The 23,682-nt window shown below is 40.0% G+C and overlaps 1 protein-coding gene across 9 annotated transcripts in view; it reads left to right on the top strand.

Moving 5' to 3' along the window:
• The window catches only part of nab (NGFI-A-binding protein homolog), a 145,261-nt gene that overhangs the window by 52,074 nt on the left and 69,505 nt on the right, over positions 1 to 23,682 (top strand). For 4 of the 9 annotated variants that reach the window (XM_090162416.1, XM_090162417.1, XM_090162413.1 and 1 more), the window contains exons 3-4: positions 16,331 to 16,434; positions 16,527 to 16,727. In XM_090162416.1, coding sequence (XP_090018542.1) covers positions 16,547 to 16,727 — 181 coding nt within the window. In that variant the 5' untranslated portion in view covers positions 16,331 to 16,434; positions 16,527 to 16,546. Of the gene's footprint in view, positions 1 to 14,815; positions 15,266 to 16,330; positions 16,435 to 16,526; positions 16,728 to 21,512; positions 21,845 to 23,682 lie in introns of those variants that run through there. The other 5 variants (XM_090162421.1, XM_090162419.1, XM_090162418.1 and 2 more) reach the window with 3 other exon arrangements.

Genomic DNA, 23,682 nt, shown 5'->3' with positions numbered 1-23,682 from the left:
ATAAAATTTAGGGCTAAAAGGCCTAGGCTTACTGTTGCGTAAACCGACGCTCACATCGGGGTATCCCCCATCAACCAAGAAACGGGGGGGAATTGAACGGGTGAAATTCGTGATATAACGCGCCATACTCAAGCTGTAGGGAATTGTTCAATCTTGGGGTGAAAAGAGGGGCTGTAGTCGTGAGCGCGGTTTCGCAAAGGTGGTGCGCTATAGGGTCTGCCTTGAAACCGGTCAACGCGCGGTACCATCTTTCATCGTCTGGCGGCGCTGCTCGCCGGGCTGATTTAACAGGAGGCTGATTCTTTTTCAAAGTGAAAGGGGTAAACCAGTTTTTCGCTTCTGCCCGTAACCAACTGTTCCAGTTAACACCGCCCCCCCTCCCCTCGTGAACTTTACACCCCTTCTAACCCCCCCCCCCTCCCCGGAACCTTTTTATCTTCTTCCCAAAAGCGCGTGTTTAGATTTTAGGCGTATTCCGGAAAATTGCCTCACCGTATATTTAGTTTCTTCGTAATACGTTGTAAACTTTACCTTCATCTTGAGTGTTAAGACTAGAGTTGGGTGAAAAGGTAAACCCGATTGTACTAGATCCGTATAGATTCGTGTTGATTGGGGCGGAGTGGGGGTTCGCAACCCCATCATCCCATCCCGGTGAATCCCAACGTGCAAAAACTAGTCGCCCGACCAGTTTTTGCCGTTGTGATGGTACCCCCGAGATGGTACGCGCAGTCGCTTCGGCGTGGTTTTTTTTAACGCCAAACGAAAGAACGGTACGGAAGAAGATAGTATAAGAAAGTATATTTTCCCCATCCATGAGATCAGGAGTTTTTTCATCCGTTCCGAGTCGTCTTTTCTTCAAACGGAAAGTGTTTTTTTGATGGCCTGGCTTACCCTTCCGTTGGGTATTTCTCCCCTTTGGTTACCCCGGAAAATGTCCGGTAGTTTAGAAGTCGGGGTTGGGTCGACAGCAGAAGACGACCGTCTCCGCGAGAAAGTGGTTCTGTTAGTTTTTAACTCGTTCGTACGGACGCGAGTGCGTGATCTCGTCCCGCTCAAATTGTGTTCTTCAAAAACGGAATTATTTGACCTACTGCCGCCAGAGTGACGAAATTTTGGAAAAGGACTTTTTAAAAAGGGTGAAGATTTTTAAGGGATTTATTTTTACTATTTATATCTATATATTTCAAATTATTTACGTTCGAAAGGTTAATTTATTATTTGTTTTATCCGCGAAACAAAAAAAAACCCAATTTTTTTCCAAATTATTATTTTGTCTTTGTCGTGGCAGCGCGTCCGGATACGTAAGACTTTAATCTAAAATTCCTTAGCAACGGCGCATAAAAAAAATCCTCGCTGTCTTTGTAAAAATCGATAACGGTGCCAGTAAAGTAGAACCTGAAGACTGTAAAACCCGCTCGAATTTCACCGTTAGGAGGGCAGGGTCGGGGGGGGGGCGAAATTTCTCTTCCATACACCCCCATTTTCTTCAACGATAGAACTGAAAAAAAATGTATGTATATATAGCGAAGGCGCGCCGAAGCTTCTAATACAGGTTTTTCCTCTTTCGCGTAAGATAAAATAAGAAGGTGGGGGAGGGGGCGCTATAAAAAAAAGTCGTCAAAACAGGCGCTGATGGGTAGCTGGCTTTACGGGGGTTGAGATATTATAACGGGGGTTGAGAGGGGCCAAAGAAGAAAAGGCAACGTCGTCGTCGAGGCGAGGGTGCGAGAAGGTAACCCACAGGGGGAACGAACGCTGGAAGATGAATGGTTCGGAGGCTGTCGCACAGGCGCTGTAGGCTCGCCACGGATGCTAGCCGTGTCGCGCTCCTTAGGAGGACGCCGAAAGAGCGGCCACCGTCGGATCCCTTTTATAACATAGTCTTCTCTCCCTAAGAAAGCCGGGCCACGCTGAGAGCGGATCCCCCAGTTCGGAGCGGCGACCCCGCGCGCAGCAGGCCACGGGGCGACACAGCGTCCAGAGTAGAGCCAGGGGGAGATCGCACGCTTCTTCTTCCTTCTTCATCTTAATCGCGACGTCTGCTCGACCGTCTCCTCTTTTCATCCTGTGGACGGCCGCCGACGCCTCACCTTGGCCGGCACGCTCCGCCGTTCAGCCGGCCCACGCTTCTTTTTTGGCCTTCCGCGTTTGTACGGACTCTCGCGATGCGCTCGGCCGAGACAATTATCTTCGACGCCCGCTTTCGAGACGACGGCGCTAATTTATAAGAATTAACCAGAAAAAAAGGTACTCTCAAATATCATCCTTTTTTTGTTTACTTATTAAAAATATCCCCTTTTTTTAAATTTTAAATCGGTTCTCCTTTGCTTGAATTGAATTTTATTTATTAAACATTTATTTGATCATCAAATTGTCTGTTGATTTTCTGTATACGTAATTGTGTTTTGTTTATGTAGTCATAATGGTTCGCTACGTGTATACGCGAAATCCCTCCTAAGCAGGCATTGAAAAGCGGATTATAAATTGGGGTCAAATAACGGGTCGTTTACCCGTTCCGTTTATGGCGAAAGCGTGCTTTAACAAATTGAAATGAGCCCGGTGTATTTTCTTCGAGCTTTCAAACTAGTTTTTGTAAGGCACCTTTTCCCCCGGTTCAGCATCCTTCGGGGGCTGCGTGCGCTTGGCAGCCGTTGTTGCGAGCGACGCGGCCGGCAGCGCACCGTTCCCCGGCGCCGCCCGATCCACGATCCGCAGCATCCCAGTCGCTCGCTACCGAGGTATATCTTAAAACCGGATTTCTATATTTAATTTGGGGCGAAGGGGGTGGCGGTTAACCGTTGCTCGAAACCGGTTCTTTTACTACGTACAATAAGTATTCTATATTTTTCACGTTTTGGACCCAGTCACCCCTTTTAGTGAAATGAATTAGGAACAGATTGCATCGAACGCTTTTCGCGTCTCCGACTTAGGCCTTGCCAGTTGCCCTTGTCCCACGCGCGCTTTCTAACAACCTTTTCTTTGAGAAACATCTTACACGTTTTAATTTACCGTTGACGATTTAATCTTGAACTTCGTAAGCCACTCTTTGTATTGTTTATTTGGACGTATACGTAACGTTGTCACTGTTATGAGTTTTATAATTTGCTAAATTTTCACTGTTTTTCTCGCATTTTGAATATAACGTTTTTTGTCTCTTTTGGTATTTATTTTGTCTCTTTGTTACGAATGTATTTACATTTCAAACGTTCATTTCTGTATGTTTATTTCAATTTAAGCATCTAGTTATAGCGTTAAGATTATGACAACGTGTTATAAAGTATGTCGTATAATTTGTACGTGTCACTTTAGTCGCGTCTGTTTAGTTATTAAATTACTCTACAACCGACGATTAGGGTAGCGGTTAAATAAGGCAAACAATTAAAAAACCTAGCCTCAGCAGAAATAGACAACGGCGACGACCCAAAATCGCGTTTTCAAATGTTAAGCCTTTGTGATAAGCTTTCCTAAAGCATCTTTTAGCAAATAGCGCGAGGTATACGAAAGCCTTAAGCCTCGGTTCTTCCGCGTAATCCTTTTGGTTTCCGTAATTTGACATTTTTTGGCCGAAATAGCTTCCTTTTCTTTCGGGCTGGCAGCGAGCTGAAGATGCGGAATTTTTGCGCGTTTCCAAAATGTTCCCCTCTTTTGTGTCTTGGGCTCTTAGCACTCTTTCTATTAGCTTCTTTTCATTGAGGAGGACTCTGCTCCTTCGCAGACTTGAGATGAGAAAAGATTCCCTGTAAAGGTATACATTCCTCCACTCGCTGTTAGCGCGTGGACCGTGGACCGTATTTTCTTGGCTGCCAACCGGCTCTTTATTTTTGCCCCTGTTGACGTACATTCGGCTAGTACAAATCTCATTGTTTACATCATCTTTCGTTGGGATTATGTACATTGCGGCTAAATAACTTTACAGTATAGATATTTATATATATATATATATATATATATATATATATGTGTGTGTAATTAAATTATGTTGCTCTGTGACTAGTTAGTTAGAATAGATGATACAAATTTTATCATTTGATCTACTAGCGCCTGTATAGGTATTCGACACGCAATGCTCTAGTGTTCAGGTTGAAGTTACATTACAGGGTTTGACCTACAAAGGCTTTCTCTACGGTGCGCCTGTAAATATGTTCCAGCCACTATACACTAATTTTAAAAAATTGAAAATATATAGAAATTATTATTATAAATAACGCAAATTCTTGTAAAATGACTTTCTTAAATTTACAATGAACATATTTTCATCCTTATAAAAACAGAAGCCACAAAATATTTTTACAACGAATGGGCCATTTAAAACGGGTACTCTTTGCGTGACCTAATTAAGCGCACACGTTTATAACTACGAAGGTAACGAAGCAACTTAATACTAATTTATATTTCAATTTCTTTTCATAAAAGCTCAAAACGCGTCCGTTTAATTTGTTCGCGTCTGGAGGCAGGCCAATCTAATCTGGCCGTTGTTGTGTGGGAAAGCGCGCTACATAGGCGCGAAAGGCCACCGCGAGCGACCAGAGTTTGAACGAATTAAGGCGAGCTCGGCGGGTTGCGACTTTTCAGGGGCAAGCGACGCGAAATATTTTATTTACGCCATCAAGCATCGGCGAATCGCGCGGCTCGTTGGAGGAAGAATGCTCGCTTAAGCCTGGATATTGATTGGCCCTCATCATTTGCATGTTATATTTAGAAGCTTTATTTCGTCTCTCGCCCCCATTTCACCCGTTCCTCCCCCCTTCCATCCTCGCCTGCCACGCTACGAATTATTGCATTCGATACTATAGCTTATTCCATCTTCAAAACACGTGGTGAGCCGTTTGTAGGAAACGTCGACAATTCGACGACGATCAAACCCACGTTGCGTTTAAGCTTTGTTTGCGGGAAAATGAGGTTATTCGGTCACCGTTTCATTATATTTAAACGCGCGTTTTAGATTATATTTATTACTAGGGTGTTACTAACCCTATGCATTAAAATACTAAATAAAAACAAACCAGTTTTGCATAGTAACACTTTAAAACATTTTATTAATAATAATAATAATAATCAGCTAGGCTAATACCCAAGGCACCACCTTAGGCCTAAGTCATCATGCGACTTTTGAAGCCCTTAATTCAGGTGGCCGGGTTACAATGCGTAGGAGGGTGGTGGCAAGCCCTGCATGCCACGAGATCGAGCCAACAGCTCCCTACACTAACTATTACCGTTAACCTAGACAAGTTTTTATGGAAGGGGAAACCGAAGAACTCGGGGGAAAACCCCTTAAACCAGTGGGGAGAGAACTTGCAAACTCAACGCGGAAGGAGTTGTTCCGAGTTTTCACCCAGTGCCACAAGCTGGGATCGAACCCGGCTCCTCTTGCTGCGAGGCGAAAGTGCTAACCACTCCGCCACCCCACAATGTGGCTAAAAAATTATTTGGACCTTGTCACGATTAAAGATTAAATATGTTTTTTATGGTCTAGAATTTCCAAAGATTCTCTCAGGTTTAGTTTGACATAGTTATCTATTTTACATATTATTTTACTTTCATCAAATAGTATAGAATGGTTGGGGTTATTTTTTATGTGTTCAGCAAGAGCGGAGTAATAGGTTTTATTAATTTTACATCGTTTTTATGCTCGTTTAATCTGAATTTAAAATTACGTTTTGTTTGGCCAATGTAAATACATTTACACGTACATGGAATTTTGTAAACACCATAACTAGTTGTGGTCAACATTTTTAATAAAATGTTTTAAAGTTTTACTATGCAAAAGGGGTTTGTTTTTATTTTTATTTAGTATCTTCTATTTATTGCTTTAATATTTAAAATGTAAATAAGATTTGTAGTTTTCATTCGTTTTGATTTAGCGCCGTATTTACGAATAATATTTCTAGAGATAAACGTGAAAAATGATAATTCAGTTTTTAAAAGTATTTACAAAAACGTATTTAGGTTACTGAGCACGGGTGAGACGTGCTATCTAGAATTTACCAACTATTTGGTTATTTATTATTGAGTTCAATAAATGACGATGCTAAATACAGCTTGTATGAACTAAATTCAGCTTGTTTGAAATAAATTAAATTCAGTTTGTATGAACTAAATTAAATTCAGCTTGTATGAACTAAATTAAATTCAGCTTGTATGAACTAAATTAAATTCAGCTTGTATGAACTAAATTAAATTCAGCTTGTATGAACTAAATTAAATTCAGCTTGTATGAACTAAATTAAATTCAGCTTGTATGAACTAAAGCATGTATGAACTAAATTAAATTCAGCTTGTATGAACTAAATTAAATTCAGCTTGTATGAACTAAAGCATGTATGAACTAAATTAAATTCAGCTTGTATGAACTAAATTAAATTCAGCTTGTATCAACTAAATTAAATTGATCTCTTCCGTAACTAATTATAGATATTTTCTGGTATAGTAAATAGAAACTTTCCTACCACTTATACTAGATGACGCTGTAAAATTAAAAAAATATTTGGGCTTCCTTTTGAGGATGGAGCGTATAGGTAACAACACTGGAAGGTAGACACGTACGTTCTCAGTACACTAAGTAAGTTCGCAAGGTTTCGTTGGGTATGGTTATGTTTAGAGGCTGGCGCGACTTTGCAATAAAACTATTACTTTTATTACTAAGAAAAATATACATTTATTTACATAGAAAACTAAAATTACAATACAAGTCCGGCATGACTGGACCATCTCTGGCTAACAACCTCTCTCCCTTGTCCGTTGCCCCCCTCTCACGCAGGAGGGAACCAAACGTTTAGCTTTCTTCAAAAGTAGGGAAATTCCAAATTAAGGAAGAATTAGCAGCTGTGCCTGAAAGCATAAAGATAATCATACGTGTTTCTACAGTTGTATATTTATTATTATTTAATATAGATATGGTGATTTTAATTTTTTATTTATTAGAAATGATTTCGATATCCCTTCTCTCTTTAAATTGAAAACAAATTACTGGTTTGTTAAGCCTTATTTTCAGCTTCCCAACAATAGAATCTAAACATTTATTTTCTCAGCAAATTGATTATTGGAGAGGTGAAGCCCACGCTAGAAAACGTGTAGTTAGAACGTATAGGAATGTAAACTGTACTGGTTCTATGCTCCTACACCCTTCCTTTGCTCGTTTTCTAGCTCGATCTTAAAGGCCTAGGTTTTCTTCTGCCTGTCACCCTTTAAATTTACTTTCCTTCCAAACAAATACCCTGGTGGTATGAATGAATGAATAGCTTTATTACCGTCCACAAGTACAGTGTTCCCTTTTTTAACAGGGAGGAGTAAAACTCTACCGGTACAATGATACATAGATTAAAATATTAAAGCTACTAATACAAATTAAGGGTAGGCCAACAGCAGAGCAGTAGTAGGGTGGTGGCAAGCCCTTGAAGCCACGCAAGCCAACAGCTCCCTACACTAACTATTAACGTTAACCTCCACAAGTTTTTATGGAAAGGGAAACCGAAGAACTCGGGGAAAAACCCCTAAACCAGTTGGAAGATAACTTGCAAACTCAACGCGGAAGGAGTTGTTCCGAGTTTTCACCCAGTGCCACAAGCTGGGATCGAACCCGGCTCCTCTTGCAGCTAACCACTCCGCCACCCCACTTAACCACTCGAATATGCTAATTATATCGATACTACCATAAGTAACATATAAGCAATAAGTATACTATTGTCACAACGCTAAGTTCTTTAATGATAGTCTGTTTCGCCAATGACCATAGAAATCATTGCGTGATTAAGGAGTATAACCTATATTCAAATAAACGAAGCTAATATATAGCATTGATGCCAAAACGACACATAATCGTCGAATGACAATGTATATTGTCTTCGTGGTAAGCCAATATAATTCCTATTGTCATTTAATAAGTTCCATTTCGCAATTGGCGATGATAAGGCGATAAAACATGTCCATAGCTGGGCAAACATGTCGCTTAGAGGATACGCGCGCTATTAAAGAGGAGAGCCGTCCAACAACGAACGCGCGGAAGCTGTTTTCGAAGCGGCGCTCTCCCGCCAAATGAGAACTGTTGAATTAGAATCGAATCTTTTATTAGCTTTTATAAGCGGCTTTGCTATTATGCGCGGAAGGAAAACCCATTTCAGCTGCGGTCCAAAAATGCAACGGAATGGACGACGTCTGTCTGTTGGGGGTCGACACCTTGGTCTCCCTCCGAGCTTCGCCAACCCTGCCTCCCCCCCTCTCAATTCGCCTTCTTTTCTAGGCCTTTCAAATCTCCCCCCCCCCCGCTCTTGCCTTCATTCAAGCCTCTTTCGCGAGAGGGACCGAAAACACTTCAAAACGGAAGAATGGAGAGCTAGATCTTTCTGACATTCCACGTATACTCGTCTTAGTTGATGTTTCGCGCTAAAGCGGGGGTTCGTGGTTAAGTAATGACGTTGAATTAAGCCTCGTTCTTACGTTTGGCCTCACTGTCAGGTGAAGGCTCGAGTCGGGAGTCACTTTTGATACGAAATGTGCCGTCGCGGTTGGCCTAATTTCGAAATTATTGTTCTATAGCGGGTGTCGTTTGTCAAACGTCGCTCGCAGCGACCCGTCGTGGCCGACCCGCGAATTAACTGAATTTATAACCTTTAGCCTTTTTAGTGGACCCACGTAGCGCGGAATATCGTAAGATATATTAAAGTGAAAGTGACTTTGCATCTCTGGCGTTTATTGCGGTTAACCTTCGAATGCGTCTTCCCGTGTTTATTCGAGTGAATCGTTTAAAACGTTATTTTCCTACATTTTTAACGATTTCGATTTGAAGAATTAACCTTTCCTCTAAATACGTCTATTTTCCTAAATATGTTCACATTAATCACGATTTTGAAACATTTTAATAGCGTTATTAATAGTTATTTGCGTATCGTATTCAATAACCTTAATAGGTCAAAAATAGGTCAGTCGCCTGTAGAAGTGTTCCAACTGCCTTACACCTGCGTACTACTCAACTGCCGAACCTGTAGAGACATCCGTTAAACCAGCTTTTTTCCACTATTTTTTTTCGGATTAAATATCGAACCAAACCTGAGCTACTGACACATTTATACCATCCTATACATATAATTAAACCTTAATTAATTTAATTAATGATAATATTATAATTAACTTTTAGGAACGCTTAAAACTGTAATATTAACTTCGAGTGATGTCATCCGATCAAATTTATCCTGAAGTACAGGGTGTTTCAAATATTTAAGCCAAAAAGTTTAAGGAGTTAAGGGCGCCATAGAGCTTCAAAGTGTGGCCTACTAGTCCCTGGAAGTAGGCCTCAACAAGCGCAAAACCAAGCAGCAGGGAAAGGCGAACATTAAGGTTTGGGTTCGTGTGATAGGTAAAAAAGGACTTTGTAAACAAATCGAGGTAAAAAAGTAAACTTATACAGTATTTAAAGTCCCTGCTGCTTGGTTTTGCGCTTGTTACAGCCTACTTCCAGGGGCTAGAAGGCCACACTTTGAAGCTCTCTGGCGCTTTCTTTAAATCATCGTAGGAAAATGGGGAAAAAACAGGCATACTTCTCAACTCACCCCCTACAACTCCTTAATATTTTTGCATAACCTTTTTAAATACCCTGTATATTCTTAAAGTAGGTTAAAATCATACTAAATCTGGAGTTTGTCGTTAGATAAGAGCGGCCGGGAAAAAATATGGCGGGCTTAATTACGGGCCATTCGAACGGTTTTTTTGCTGGCGACGCCCAAAGTAAAATGGAGAAACGTATAGCAATTAAATCCAAAGCTATTAGACGCTAGATTGAGGGGAAAGGAACGCACCAATGAAAGGGGAGGGGGGGAGAGGAGAGCCCAATTTTTGAGAAACAAGGGTCCTGTTTTTCCGCTATCCCTAACGAGAATAGAAGATGGGTCACAAAATTAATATAAAAGATCAATATCATCCTTCTCCCCCCCCCCTCCCTCTGTTCTCCTGTTTTTGCTTTTTCTTTCATTAGCCATCGTTGCTTCCCCCCCACGTTATTTTTGCATCCCCCCACTCTTGGATGGTTTAAGCGAGCGAGTCGCATCCTCGCTTATAGAAAAACTAATTAGAGAACGGTGTATATACGCGCGCATTTTACGAGTCTAGTTTTAATCGCGTTACCCAGCGCCATCTATTGGCCGTTCTTGTAGATAGAGAGAGCCTATATTGGAGAGAAAATTACTCGGCACGCTTCACGCGAGCCCTCGGGCTGCGGCCTGGATCACATTTTCTTTGCTAGAGATCTATACGGCAGGGTTGCCGGGCAGACGCAGTCTACCTCTTCTTTGTCTGCATTTTTAGAGGGTTTTTTATGGGGTTTGCGTTACGGTTAATGTTGTTGTTGTACATTATTTGTTAATTTTAAGAGCTGTGACATATTTTAGGACTAGCTAAAGCGTCATTAAAATGCTTGATATCAAACCCTTTCTTTAAAATGCTTGATATCAAACCCTATCTTTAAAATCCTGGATATCAAAAATATTCTTTAAAATGCTTAATATCAAAACCTTTCTTTAAAATGCATGATATAAAAATCTTTCTTTAAAATCCTTGATATCAAAATCTTTCTTTAAAATCCTTGAGATCAAAATCTTTCTTTAAAATCCTTGATATCAAAATCTTTCTTTAAAATGCTTGATATCAAAACCTTTCTTTGAAATGCTTGATATCAAAACCTTTCTTTAAAATGCTTGATATCAAAATCTTTCTTTAAAATGTTTGATATCAAAACCTTTCTTTAAAATGCTTGATATCAAAACCTTTCTTTAAAATGCTTGATATCAAAACCTTTCTTTAAAATGCTTGATATCAAAATCTTTCTTTAAAATCCTTGATATCAAAATCTTTCTTTAAAATCCTTGATATCAAAACCTTTCTTTGAAATGCCCAAACGGGTGGCCACTACTTTGAAATCCTTGATACCAAAACGTTTCTTTCTTTAAAATACATAAATCCATTCGTTTTCAAAGGGTTGGAAATGGTTTTGTGCAAAGTCAAAACCTTAATTCGTCTAAAAATTCCCTATTTCAGGATTTTCTAGTATTTAAAAACTTATTAAAAATCCTTCTTAGAGGTAAAAATCTTTGATTTAAAATGCGATGAAGAAATAAGTACGTATAGTATTATAGTAAACAGACTTTAAATTTTAAGTTTAAATCATCTAATTAAGTTCTTCAATTTTAAAATATAAAATTTTTCAACAATCGCCGCGACTGTTGTTCTACCACATCGCGTGCTTTTAATATTTTGTAATAATTTTTCAAAATAAACTCACAAGTATTCCATAAAGTATAAATTTTAAACAAAAATTAGTTCCTCCATATATCGAATCTATACCTTAGAAGTTTTTATATTTTTAGCTCGGTTTATAGCTGAGGTCTAGAAATTTTGACTAATTTCCTAAAATTTCATTATGAAATCCCGCTATAGTAATTAACGGCAAAAATTTCCATCTGGCAACCCCGTTTTAGATCGAAAGCTGCAGATAGGGCAAGCCATCATCTCGAGGTTTTTTTCGCGCCGCTATCCAAGCCTGGAACCTTTGCTCGGCATTAAATTCATTCTTATAATCTTAGCTTGGCAGCTTCCCAGGCGTGAGACTACCTCCCCCTCTTTTGTTTATAGCGTTTTCCTGGCTTTTTGAACCTTTTTAGAAATGACGATAGGAGGCGCGCGTAACGCCAAGCGAACGATGGTGGGAGGGGGGTGGAAAAGCGAGTTAGCCCGCGAGAGAGGGAAAGCAGCGAAAAAAAGTTAATTTATTTTGAAAACTACATCCCGTTAAAAGCGATGGTAAATACTATGTCTTTTAAAACATCCAGTAGGAAAAAGATGCCGGCGATGGTCGCCAGGAGGCGCCGGGATGGGGGAGGTTCAAGGAGAAGCCATTTTCCAGGAACATTTTCCGCATCCTTTGTCGGCTCCCGCGGGAGAGATCACCCTAGAAAACCCGCACGCCTTGATGACGGAAAAAATTGATAAAAATATATATAAATTCTCTTTTAAAATCTCCGGCTCATCTAATTAAAGGTATAGGTTTTAGGATAAGGGCTATGGGCGAAGGCTGTTAATAACGTTACGTAAATTAAAGGGTTGGAAAAGCGAGGGGGGTGGCGAAAAAAAGGGCATGTTCTTGATCGTCCCTATCTCTAATTTTCTCGCTCATTAAAAGCGTTTTTTTAATCTATTTTTGTATTAATCTCTTTTCCCAGGACGACCGGGGCCTGGTTCGTAAGGGCCCCGGCTGGCCCCGTCTCTATAGCTTCCTCGCTATCTAGCCACTTCTTTTCGTTTCTGTCTCTAGGAAAATGCTTCTTTCTAGAACCGCCATTTTGTCGATACTCTCTCTCTGGCTGCTAGCCCGCTTTTTTTTTAAGGTCTCCTCCATTCTCTTCCTCTCCAAATCCTCATCACTGGTTCTTTTTGCTCCATCCAGTCTCTCCACCGTTCGCCCAGCGCCAATGTAAAGAAGGGGGAGCCAGGACCGTGCGCAGCATTGCACCACGGGTTTGTTCTACATCTAAAAAGCAGAACCCCCTAAAGTAGGCAGTACTGCCGCGCATAATCTCCTCCCCTAGAAATTTTCCGAGTGCCCCCCCCCCCTTCCACCTTGTCTTTGCTATTCAAATTCATTCCGCCCCCCCCCCCTTCCCGGCCGCCGCCTCGCAGCTCTGTCATTTATAGTTTTTTTTCGTGAAAAAATCGCCCCACTTTTCCCGCGTGTGGCGCCCTCTACGCCGGGTGACGCGGGGAGGGGGTAGGGTGTAGGGAGGGGGGGGCGAGTTTCTTTCTAACCCCTGCCCTTCCGTCATCTCTCCCTGGGGGGTGAAAGCGCGGGCTGCGGGGGGGTTGAAAATCGAATCTTAGGGGGTGATTTTGACGGGGGTAGGGCGCGAGGGTGTCCGGGGGGGGGTGGAATTAGACGTCATCCCTACTTTAAAGCGTGTAACCGACCAGTAACACCCATCACGTGATGTCCTTTCTTCCAATCGAATTTCTAGTTAAGAAATAGTGACGCCATCTCTTTTTCACGTCCTCCCCCTCCCCTCCCCTCGCCTTCCCGAGTATCCCTGTTAGAAATAAGAGCAGGGGGAGCTTTAATGAGTTCCTCCCCCCTTTCCTTCGCATCCTAGAGACCCCTTTTTCTTCCTAGCTTCGACGCGGCGTAGCCCCTGCAAGGCAGCAGCCCCCGTGGCTTTAACTCACGGAGCGTTAGTTTTATGCCTCTAGATCTTATCCCACCCCTATTTTGGCATCCCCAATTTTAATCTGACGACCCCCCACCCCCCGCGAATGACGGACCCCACCCCACTTCCTTGTTCCTCTCCTCCACCCTCGATTTTACCTTCCTTTTTGCAGCTCTCCTCCAGTCTTTCAATATTACCCCTTTTCTTTACGATATTCTAAGCCTTTGCTACGTACGTCTTCCAGAACGAATTATTTTTTCCTCTTATTTTTAAATTCTCGAGTGGCAAGTCCTCAAACCTGGCCGTAGATAGTTCCTTAACGTTACCCGACGTTAGAGTCGAAGCTCGGGAAGAGGGTAAAGTAACTTTAACTTATTTCAAGCACCCAATTACTTGGCTCGGGTATAGCACGAATTAAGATCATCGTATATACTGAGCAAGCACTTGAGAAGGATGGAACTTTCAATTCCAAATATCTTTCCTTCTTCTAGCCAGCTCTCTGACACTTTTAAGTGGACGCTCGTGGTACAGGCGACCCCCCCCCCCCTCAACGTTTTAGGGCGGGCATTCCTATGACTGTTTCCGGACTCCAGATTGTCGCTCAAATGAGCTTCTTAAAGGTATTAAGAAAGGCGCTGACAACCAGAGCGTGATCCCCTATTAATTTAATTTAAACTCTAATTATTCTCTTTGACCGTCCGTTTTACAATGAGCTATTTCATTCACGCATTCGTAATTACCTACTGTCCCATTTATATATATAAAATAAAACGAAAAATATTAGAAAATTCTGAAATTTTGCGAATCCTCCTGGTAGTTTGCTTTTTGCTGTACGTAAAGGAATGCGGTTGGAACACTTCTACAGGCGTTTTTGACCTATTTTATTGATTATGTCTATTTTTTTAATTTGGGAATAAATATTTTCTATTTACTTAAATTACGTTTATAGTATATTTGTGACATCAAAGTTTTCAAAATAAATAAATTTATTAACACCATAAGTCCATAATTATGATCATAAGTATGACACTTTCTATTTTTCACATTTTCTAAAGATACATACTTAAAGTAAACAATTAAAGATTTGTGTTAATACGATACTTATTTTTAAACTGAAAAGTTATTGCCATGCCTGAAGTTATACATATCTAAATTTAACAAAATTTGTATGATAAATATCAATTGATATATCTTTTAGACTTTTAGTTCAGATACATGTGATGTAAAACTTTTCTAAATATTAAGAGGTTTTTTTAAAGTTAAAATGGCTAATTTATAATTAATAAAAGGGCAATAGTTAGTGACGGTATCAAACGTCAGGGCTATTTTAAAACGAAATAGTTACGAAATATAACTCGTACAGACACACTAACTGCATCGTGAAACGAATTCATTACCTTGCGAAAGAGAGAATAGGGAAAGGGTTATTTAACGGAAACTCGTTTTTACGCAGTCAACACGGAGCCAACCGCCGAGCAAGCCGCTTAACCAACCAACCTTATTTCTTGCCTCCGGCTAAGCTGTCGTCTGCTCAGCAGTCTGCTTCACCTATATTTCAAGTTCGGGCTTTTCGCGTCGCGGAATTTACCGCTATATGGTCGGCGATAAAATAGTTTAGTTAAATGAATAATAGTCAAAGACCCGATTTTATTAGTCCACGACGTTAATTTATAAAGTTTAAAGAATATGGCTTCGTTGTTAACGCGTTAAATAAATTTATCGCCGTTTTGTTGTCCTAGGCTTAAGGATAAACGCGAAGTAAACAGAAAGCGCGCTGTTAAGGAGGTTTCAGTGTTACGTTGGGCCAAATGTGTGTGTAAAGGTTACCGCTGGGAATAAAATTACAAAATGGTTTTCGCAAATTTGGTGAATTTCACGGAAAATCGCGAAATTTCATCGAGACAACGTTTTTCGTATCGAAGTAAACAAAAAAATTGTTTGGATGTGAGATTTGGAATTCCCACTTCGTTTAAACTTAATTTATCTTAATGGTTTACGCGGATAATCATTTATAAGTTTGTTCCTAAAAAAATAATCTAGTCTTTTAAAAAAATCAAAGCTTTTATTGGGATAAAACCTTTTTTGAAGTAAGCTGTTTGTTTTAACACTGTAACTTTTATTAATGCATTTGGAATTATTTTTCCAGTGACTTTAGAGATTCAAAATTTACCCAAAGCTTGGTTTCGAAATTTCATTGAAAAATAACAATTTATTATAAGCAAACACTCCTTTTTTAATTACGATCTTAGAGACTGTGCACTCAAGCTGGCAAAGAAAAATTAACTCGCTAATTTACATTGAAAAATAACCCGTTTTTCGTCCAATTGCTAAGAATTTGCTGGTCCTAAGTATAGTAAGGTTGCCGTAAATTTTGACGCGAATTAAATAAATTAGTACGAAAAATGCATGGCAATCCTGTTAAAATAGCGTCTGCTTCCACATTATCCTTTCGTGAGTTTCCAAAAACCGCCACTTGGTGTCAATAGAAATAACGCACATTCGTTAATAGTTTTTAATTTGAAACCATAAAATTACTCCAAAATTTACGAATTTGGTAAAGGCCAATTAGGTCCCGGGCTTATTAGAGGTAGTAACGAAAAGTCTCGCGGCTTAGCTGATTGCGCTATAAACGGCAGGACGTACGATAAGTTTGCGACGTAGCATTAACCTTACCCCCGCCTTTATCGATACTACCATTTAGTGTTGTAAGTCGGAAAATAAAAAAAAATTAATTCCATGATTAGTCTAATATATTGTTTGCAAATTGAAATAAAGCGTCATTTTCGACTCATTTTTCGAATCTAAAAGTAAAACTAAACCTCTAGACTAGTTTAAACTGATTAACAATGTAACACTATTAATGTTTTGTAGTATGTTAACTAATATTAGACATTTTATATCGATAAATAGTTAAAAACATTAAAAACCCTTAAAAAGTAATTATATTTAAATTTTTTATTTTTCCGATTTGCGGAAAATTTTCTGGAAAATTAAGGACACTACTACCATGTAACCTCTATAATTTTTTCTTTATAATGAAATTAGCTAGTATCGAACCTAAGCGTTAAGTGACTTTTAATACAACTAATAATAAGCTCAACGTAATATGTATTTTAATTTAAATTTGTAATTGTAAAAACTTTATTTTGCAGATATTGTTAAACAAATTTCTAAAGGAATGAGTATAAAAATGTCTTGTGATAGCGAAATATGAGAGAAAAGCAAAGATGCATGTACACAGAATACATGTATAACGGTAATGACGTTATATTTGTGAAAATTTCGAAATTTCGATTAAATATAGAATTAAATGAATTTTATTGAACACGTTGTGTTTTTTGTCAATAGGCTTGCTCAGGCCCTATTAAATGGATCAGCAAGTTCGGGACTACTTGAACCATTGCTCCGTGCCTGTATCGTCTGACATAAGTGGTTCGGTGCCATCAGGCTTGGGACCCACTGGCCCCCCTCTGCCTCCGCCCCCCCCACCCGGACCCGCTGGAGGCTGCATTGGAAACAGAATTTTATCACGAAACGCTAATGGGACTAGTAAGTTCGTTTTCACTATTTAGTCTGTGCTTTTCAACTTCTTAATGCAACGCGCCTTAAAGATACCCCCGCGTTAACGTCTACTGACTCGCGAAATACGGCTCCTTCATTCAAAATCAATGGGGGGTGTCGTATAAACTTGGCAGTAGGCGGGACTACAGTTTACTTCTCGATTACGTTGTATTTTCCGAGTGATTATTTTTATTTTTAATTAAATAGTAATTTTTAAGTAAATTAAAATGTTTATCGATTTTTTTAGTTTCATTACCCGGTTAAAAATTATGACAATTTGCAAAATTTTAAATTTATATTCAGTTTTAAAATTAAAACAATTCCTTTTATTATATCAATAAAACTGAATTAATTTAATTATAATAACGTTTAATCAGAAATTAATCGTTCGATTCGGTTAACTCGTTAAACCGAGAGCTCAGATTCCGGTCAATTTATTGACTACCCGAAATATTGCGTTATTTTTACATCCTAGAGTCGCCATCTATGATGAAGTTGGGGAATTAAACCTTACAATTTCTTCTTACAATTTCTTCAATATAAAATGATTGAATAGGGTATTTTTAACATCTCGGGAAAAATGTTTAAAGGCTTCATTTCAAACTCGAATTATTTTCATAGTATATTAAAAAAAATACAATATGGGATTGATATTTGGCTCCCAAAATCAATTTTAAACTGGGGGGTGGCGCTTTTCTCCGCCCCCTTAATATTAAAACTAAAACAATACGAAGGGAGACACTCTAATAAGTGATGCGCGTGGAACTACAATAATTAATAAAATAGGTGTGGCCCCTATAGCTCCATAAAATAAAAAAAACCTCTAAAACTCTAACCTCATTTGCATGTCCGATGCTTTATTTTTATTGTATCGGGAAAATGGGTTACCTTACAGTTCGGTTAATGGTATTGAGCTACGGCTATCTCCTAGTATTTAACTGTAAGGTTACGTACCATATATATCAACTATATTTAATTGTTTTCGTTTACGTGAATTTTTTAGGCGTGCAAATTTATTGGACTTGGAAATATGGAGACAAAATTTTATTCTAATTAGTATAATTAACGCGAAAGTCCAAATAGTAAATTTTTTTCCGGTATTTTTTTCGACCTTTTTTTATGCAAAATGATGTATCAGAAAAACCAGACAGAAAATAAAAGTCAGACTATGCAAGGTTAGACGTTTTTATATACTTTTTTTATATATATATATGAAATAAAATACAACGGATCCTACAATCTTCACTGTCTGCGAGTTTTATTTTTACCTAGAAAAATTTTAATTTTGGAAAGAACAATGTAAAAATTAAATCTTTGGTAATTTAAATCCTCAATTTGAACAAGGCGGGATTTGGGCCAGGGGTAGTAGATCAAAGTTGAAGGGCAACGTATGGGACATCCTTGTCTGGGGAGGAGGCAAACCGAGGTGTCTATTTAGGATGACAATGTGGTTAGGCAGTGTATTGGCCCTATTGAATTTATAACGTTTTGAAGGGGGGGTAGGTCTCTTTATTTATTTTCGCCTTCGTGCCTGTCTGGAAAACTTCAAAGGGGGAAGAGGAGGGGGGGGGGGCTTTACGCTATATTGGGTAGTTGGAAAAAATAGGGGGTATAAATATAGGGATATGAAAAAACCAGACTAATGAATACTCCTTGAATATAAACCCTTTTTTTCTGTGTTTTTTTTTCTTATTTTCTGTCTAGTCTGTAGAGAAGGCTCATTCACTTCTGTACGGTGTTGTTGTCCGTGACGTCAGTTAGTCTCGTTTTTCTCCATTTTTTAAATTGTTTTTCCCCCACTATGCTTTAAGATGGTGTATTTAAATTGAGTGGGATTTTTATATTGCTTTTTTAATAAGTCTAAATAAATAATCTATAAATATTTGTTTATTATATAAATGCATTTTATAATTAAATGGTGATTAAACATTAAATATGCGTTAGGAGGAAGAAGTTATTTCGTCCAGCCATAGACACTACACTGATATTTAAGGATCAGGTAATTCAAAGGGTCTGGCCTAATTTCTATGGGACGCCTGTAAAAGTGTTCTTCGCGCGTTGTACCTTCATTCTAATTTTTTTTAAATTGTTTTTTTCCCACTATGCTTTGAGATGGTATATTTAAATTTAGTGGGGTTTTTATATTGGTTTTAAATTAAAGTTAAATTTAGTCTAAATAAATAATATAGAAATATTTGTTTATCATATAAATGCATTTTATAATTAAATGGTAATTAAAAATGAAATACGCGTTACTTGAAAGAAGTTAAATTTATAATTCGTCCAGCTTTAGAACTGTTTAACACAAACTGCACCATGCCCGTACACAGCCACCAAAACTCGGGGGCGCTCAAATTCTTTTTGGGGGTGCCAATGCCTTGAGTCATTTTTATCTCCCCACCTATGAAATTAGTAAATTGGGGATGCTCAAGTACTCATTTGGGGGCGCTGAGCATCCCCTGGCGCCCCCCCATGTACGGACCTGAACTGCACTGATATTTAGGTTTCAGGTAATTCAAAGGGTCTGGCCTAATATTTATGGGACACCTGTAAAAGTGTTCTTCACGCGTGGCACCGGTGTTCAGGGAGAAGATAGCTACCCTATAGAGTATTTATTTAATTTAAAGCTAACAAGCAAATTTTAAAAACACCATATTTTTGGAAATATATTAGGTTAGTAAAAATATTGTCATAGTAATAAATAACGAAACAATACTCGATATGTTTAATTTGGGTTAAGCGAAACAGACGATAATTGTGAAATGAAGTTGATAACCCATCCATCATTTTCTATACCCCGATTACTCCCCCCCCCCCAAAAAAAAACATATTTTTAACCCCAAATTTTCGCTATTTTTTTGCCGCTCCAATTCTTCTCTTATGGGTTAATTTTCTTTTTGTTAAAAACACTTCTCGTGTTCTTGGGACGGATGGAAGGGGAGTGGGGGAGTGGAAATGAGAAAAATGGGGGTCGGGGTGAGGACGCCACTAGTCTGTCACTCTGTTGAATATGGCTTAAAGAAAGGGTTATCACGCGCGTACGCGGCGGCCAACTGAAGAACCCGAGAAAGAGGAAAGGGGGAGTCTGCGAGAGAAAAAATATAACGGGACCGAAATTCAAAATGGGCGAAAGAGAAACTCATCCATAATCCCCTTTCACCCCATACGTCAGGTTCTCCTCTTTCCTTCCAACTTAACCCTTTTCGTATTCGCTTTCAACGCCGTCTTAACGCGTAGTACGGTTTCCCGCGCGGATAGGGTACGGTTAACGCGCGAGAGAAAGTAGCGAGAGTGCGCGATAAGGTAGAAGCCATCCCCCTCCGCCGTTTCCCCCCCCCCGCGCCTTCAGTACGTCACCCCAGCGCGTCCTCTTGGCAACAACCCTTTCCCTTCACGCGGTCCAAGCTTTATTTTTTTCATTCCTTTTTACAAACGCCCGTGTTGTGGGGGAAAGCACTGTAGAGGGGCTTCACGGGGGGGGGGGGGGCACGGAAATTCGTAACGGGGGGCGAGAATCTAGCTTCCCGATACGCTAGGAAAGGCATAAAAGAGAAAACTTCGAAAATCGATATTACCGTTAGTTTTACCCCTTCCAACCCCACGTTTTTGCCCCCTCCCCCCACGAATATGGGAACACCACACCACCCTTAAAACTCCACCTTCAACTCTAACGGGGTTCCCCTTTTTAAGGTAGCACTATTAGCCCAACCGCTACAGTTGCTTAAAAGACTATAGTAGCTTCGATGGTCGATAAAGTACCTTCTTACGCTATCAGGTTAAACTGACTTCTTCGTTTCGTCCCCTCCCCGCCATTTCCTGCAAAGTTTTTTTGATCATCCCACTATTTTTACGCCCCCCTTTTATCATCCCCCGTCGATGTTTTTCGGTTCCTTCCCCTTCGATGCTTTCCCCCAACACTTCTTATTCAATCCTTTATACACCCAAACTGGAGTTTTTTTTTCTGTCCATCCGGGTCTTCTTCTCTCTCTTGGGTCCCCCCCCCCCCTTTTCCAACTGCCTTCCTCTTTTTCGTATTCGAGCTTCTCTTCTCCGTCCTAATCTCGCCTTAGATCCTCCCTCTTACGCCAATCTTACCTACCTAGCTAAGAGTTCTTACTTTTTTTTCAAAAAGCAAGAAAAAAATGTCAAGAGTCATTCTCGAAAATTTCTCTTGGCTCTTAATGGAGGCCTTATTGTTTTTAGGAATTGGACCGTTTACAATTTACAGAATTTTAGACCATTACCTTATTCAACATGTGGAATAAGTATGGTTTTTGTTAGATGGAGGGGTTTTTTTTTTATTTCAACCCCCATTCTGGGTCAAATTCTAGCCGGGTTCGATTATAAATCTTCCAATATAGGATCAGCCTTTGAAAAAAAAAGGGTTGGGCCGTTCGGTCGAGCACGAGTGCCACCGGGAGAAGCCACTCCGATGCGCCCCTTTCCGTAGCGCCGCGGGGGGGTGCCGCCGTTCGTTCGGGGCTCGTCCTACCACGCGCCTCTCTTCCCTTTTTTTCTGTCGCCGGTTCTAGATTCCCCCTTCTCTCTATCCTGACCCCCTCAAGTTTTATACCCCGACCCCTCCTCTTTGCCCCCGCTTTTTCTGTCCCCCGACGACCCCCGCGATACCCTCCCACCGCTTTCGCGAACCCTTTTTCGTCTTCCCTTTTTGCCAGCCCTCAGCCCTGACTCAACCTCCTCCTCCCGTCGTCTGGGGCCAGACACTTTTTTGCCCGCGCTCTCAGCCTCGCGCCAATTCCGCGTCAGCCACACACACGGGCAACGGCGCGCGGATATTTTTGCCGACCCCCACTCACTCCCAAACGCCGAGCGCGAGTACAGGCCGCGCGCGCGCGCTCGTGTGTTTTATATTTCGCGTGACGAGTCTCTCTCCAATATCGTACGTTTCGCGTGTTCGGGCGAGATTTTACCGCTGGCTCGAGCGACGTCGCCCCAGGAGGAGAGTCCCCGCCGCCGACGGTCCTCGCGGCGGGCGCTGCTTGGTGGCTGCCGGGCCGGGCGAGCGGGGTCCGACCCTCACGCCGACGCGGGACGATCCGATAGCCCGCGATCGACGAATTTAACCGTCCTATCCGACACTTCCGGTGAGTTTTCTTTGCCACCTCCACCAACCTCAGACCACGTCTCTCCTCTCCTCTCGGCGTCTCCGGCGCCTCTGAAAACACCAGCACCTCTTCCTTTCTCCGCGCGGACCCCTCGGCCCTTAAAAAACAGCCCTGCCACCTTCCCAGTCCCGCGTCTCCCTCGCCTAGCCATCCGACCCATCGTCACAATAAGAAATAAGGAGGCTATCTGTTCTCTCCCTATTTGGCGACACGAAGAAGCCGAGCTCAGAGAGAGACGGCGGCTATTGTCATTTTTTGAATGATCCCGGGGAAGTGTCCTCATTGTGTCTTTTATGTGCGCGTGTTATTGTGCCCTTCAAAGAAAAAAATCTTATTTTATTTGTTCCGCAATTTGTGCCTATATCATACCAATTTGCAATTTGGATATATTGTACCTATAGATTAAAAGCGACGAAGAAAATTGGGTTTGTTTCGAACTCTTTCAAGTTTACGAAAATAGCCACGTGGTTGACCCCGACCCCCTTCGAATGGTCACATTTTGAGTAGGGTATCCGTCTTGGGCCTCCGCGAAAAGGCAATGAAAAGAGTGCCGTTTCGGCGCGTCTAGGGCCTCGAGTTCCTTTATACGGCGCTGCAGCCGTTTGGCGCTAGTCCGTGGCTTCCAACGCGGTCCCGATCGATCGGAGCCGCTCTCGACGCTACGGATATGGCGGTATGCAATTACTACCACGTGCTTACTTTTACTACTCGAGTAAAATCTTCCTCCGATGCCGTTCGCGGCGCGTACGAGCCTTTTCTACAACTGACCTACTGAAAATGTTATTGAATTTAGCTCGCTCACTTTCTTTTGCCATCGATTCGCGCTTAAATATTTTCACTCTGCGGGAATGGTTTACGCTGTAGCCTATTAAATACATACGCACCGTTGTTTTAACACACTCATAACTTCGGAAAATCTCTAATTAGTCATTTATGAAAAACCATATTTTAAATGTCTAAAATTTCACTTGGATCGTTCTTACATCCGGCAACTATCCTTGTTATTTTTTTTATTTTTAAGGTCTCAAATTGGGCTTTTTTATTTTTTATTCCTTAAGGGCTCAAATTGGACCTATATTTTTATATTTTAAGGGTTCAAATTGGACCTATATTTTTAATATTTTAAGGTTCAAATTGGACCTATATTTTTATATTTTAAGGGTTCAAATTGGACCTATATTTTTATATTTTAAGGGTTCAAATTGGACCTATATTTTTATATTTTAAGGGTTCAAATTGGACCTATATTTGTATATTTTAAGGGTTCAAATTGGACCTAAATTTTTATATTTTAAGGGTTCAAATTGGACCTATATTTTTATATTTAAAGGGTTCAAATTGGACCTATATTTTTATATTTAAAGGGTTCAAATTGGACGTATATTTTTATATTTTAAGACTTCAAATTGGACATATTTTTATATTTTAAGGGTTCAAATTGGACATATTTTTATATTTTAAGGGTTCAAATTGGACATATTTTTATATTTTAAAGGTTCAAATTGGACCTATATTTTTATATTTTTTCTTTCAAATTGGACCTATATTTTTATATTTTAAAGGGTTCAAATTGAACGTATATTTTAATATTTCAAGGGTTGAAATTGAACGTATATTTTTATATTTTAAAGGGTTCAAATTGAACGTATATTTTTATATTTCAAGGGTTGGAATTGAACGTATATTTTTATATTTTTGCTTTCAAATTGGACCTAGATTTTTATATTTTAAAGGGTTCAAATTGAACATATATTTTTATATTTCAAGGGTTGAAATTGAGCGTACATTTTTATATTTTTGGGGTTCAAATTGAAGCT

This window comes from Leiobunum rupestre, chromosome 11 (genome assembly GCF_980474605.1).
Source record: "Leiobunum rupestre chromosome 11, qqLeiRupe1.1.hap1, whole genome shotgun sequence".
NCBI lineage: Eukaryota > Metazoa > Arthropoda > Arachnida > Opiliones > Sclerosomatidae > Leiobunum > Leiobunum rupestre.
This window is presented reverse-complemented; position numbering and strand designations above follow the sequence as displayed.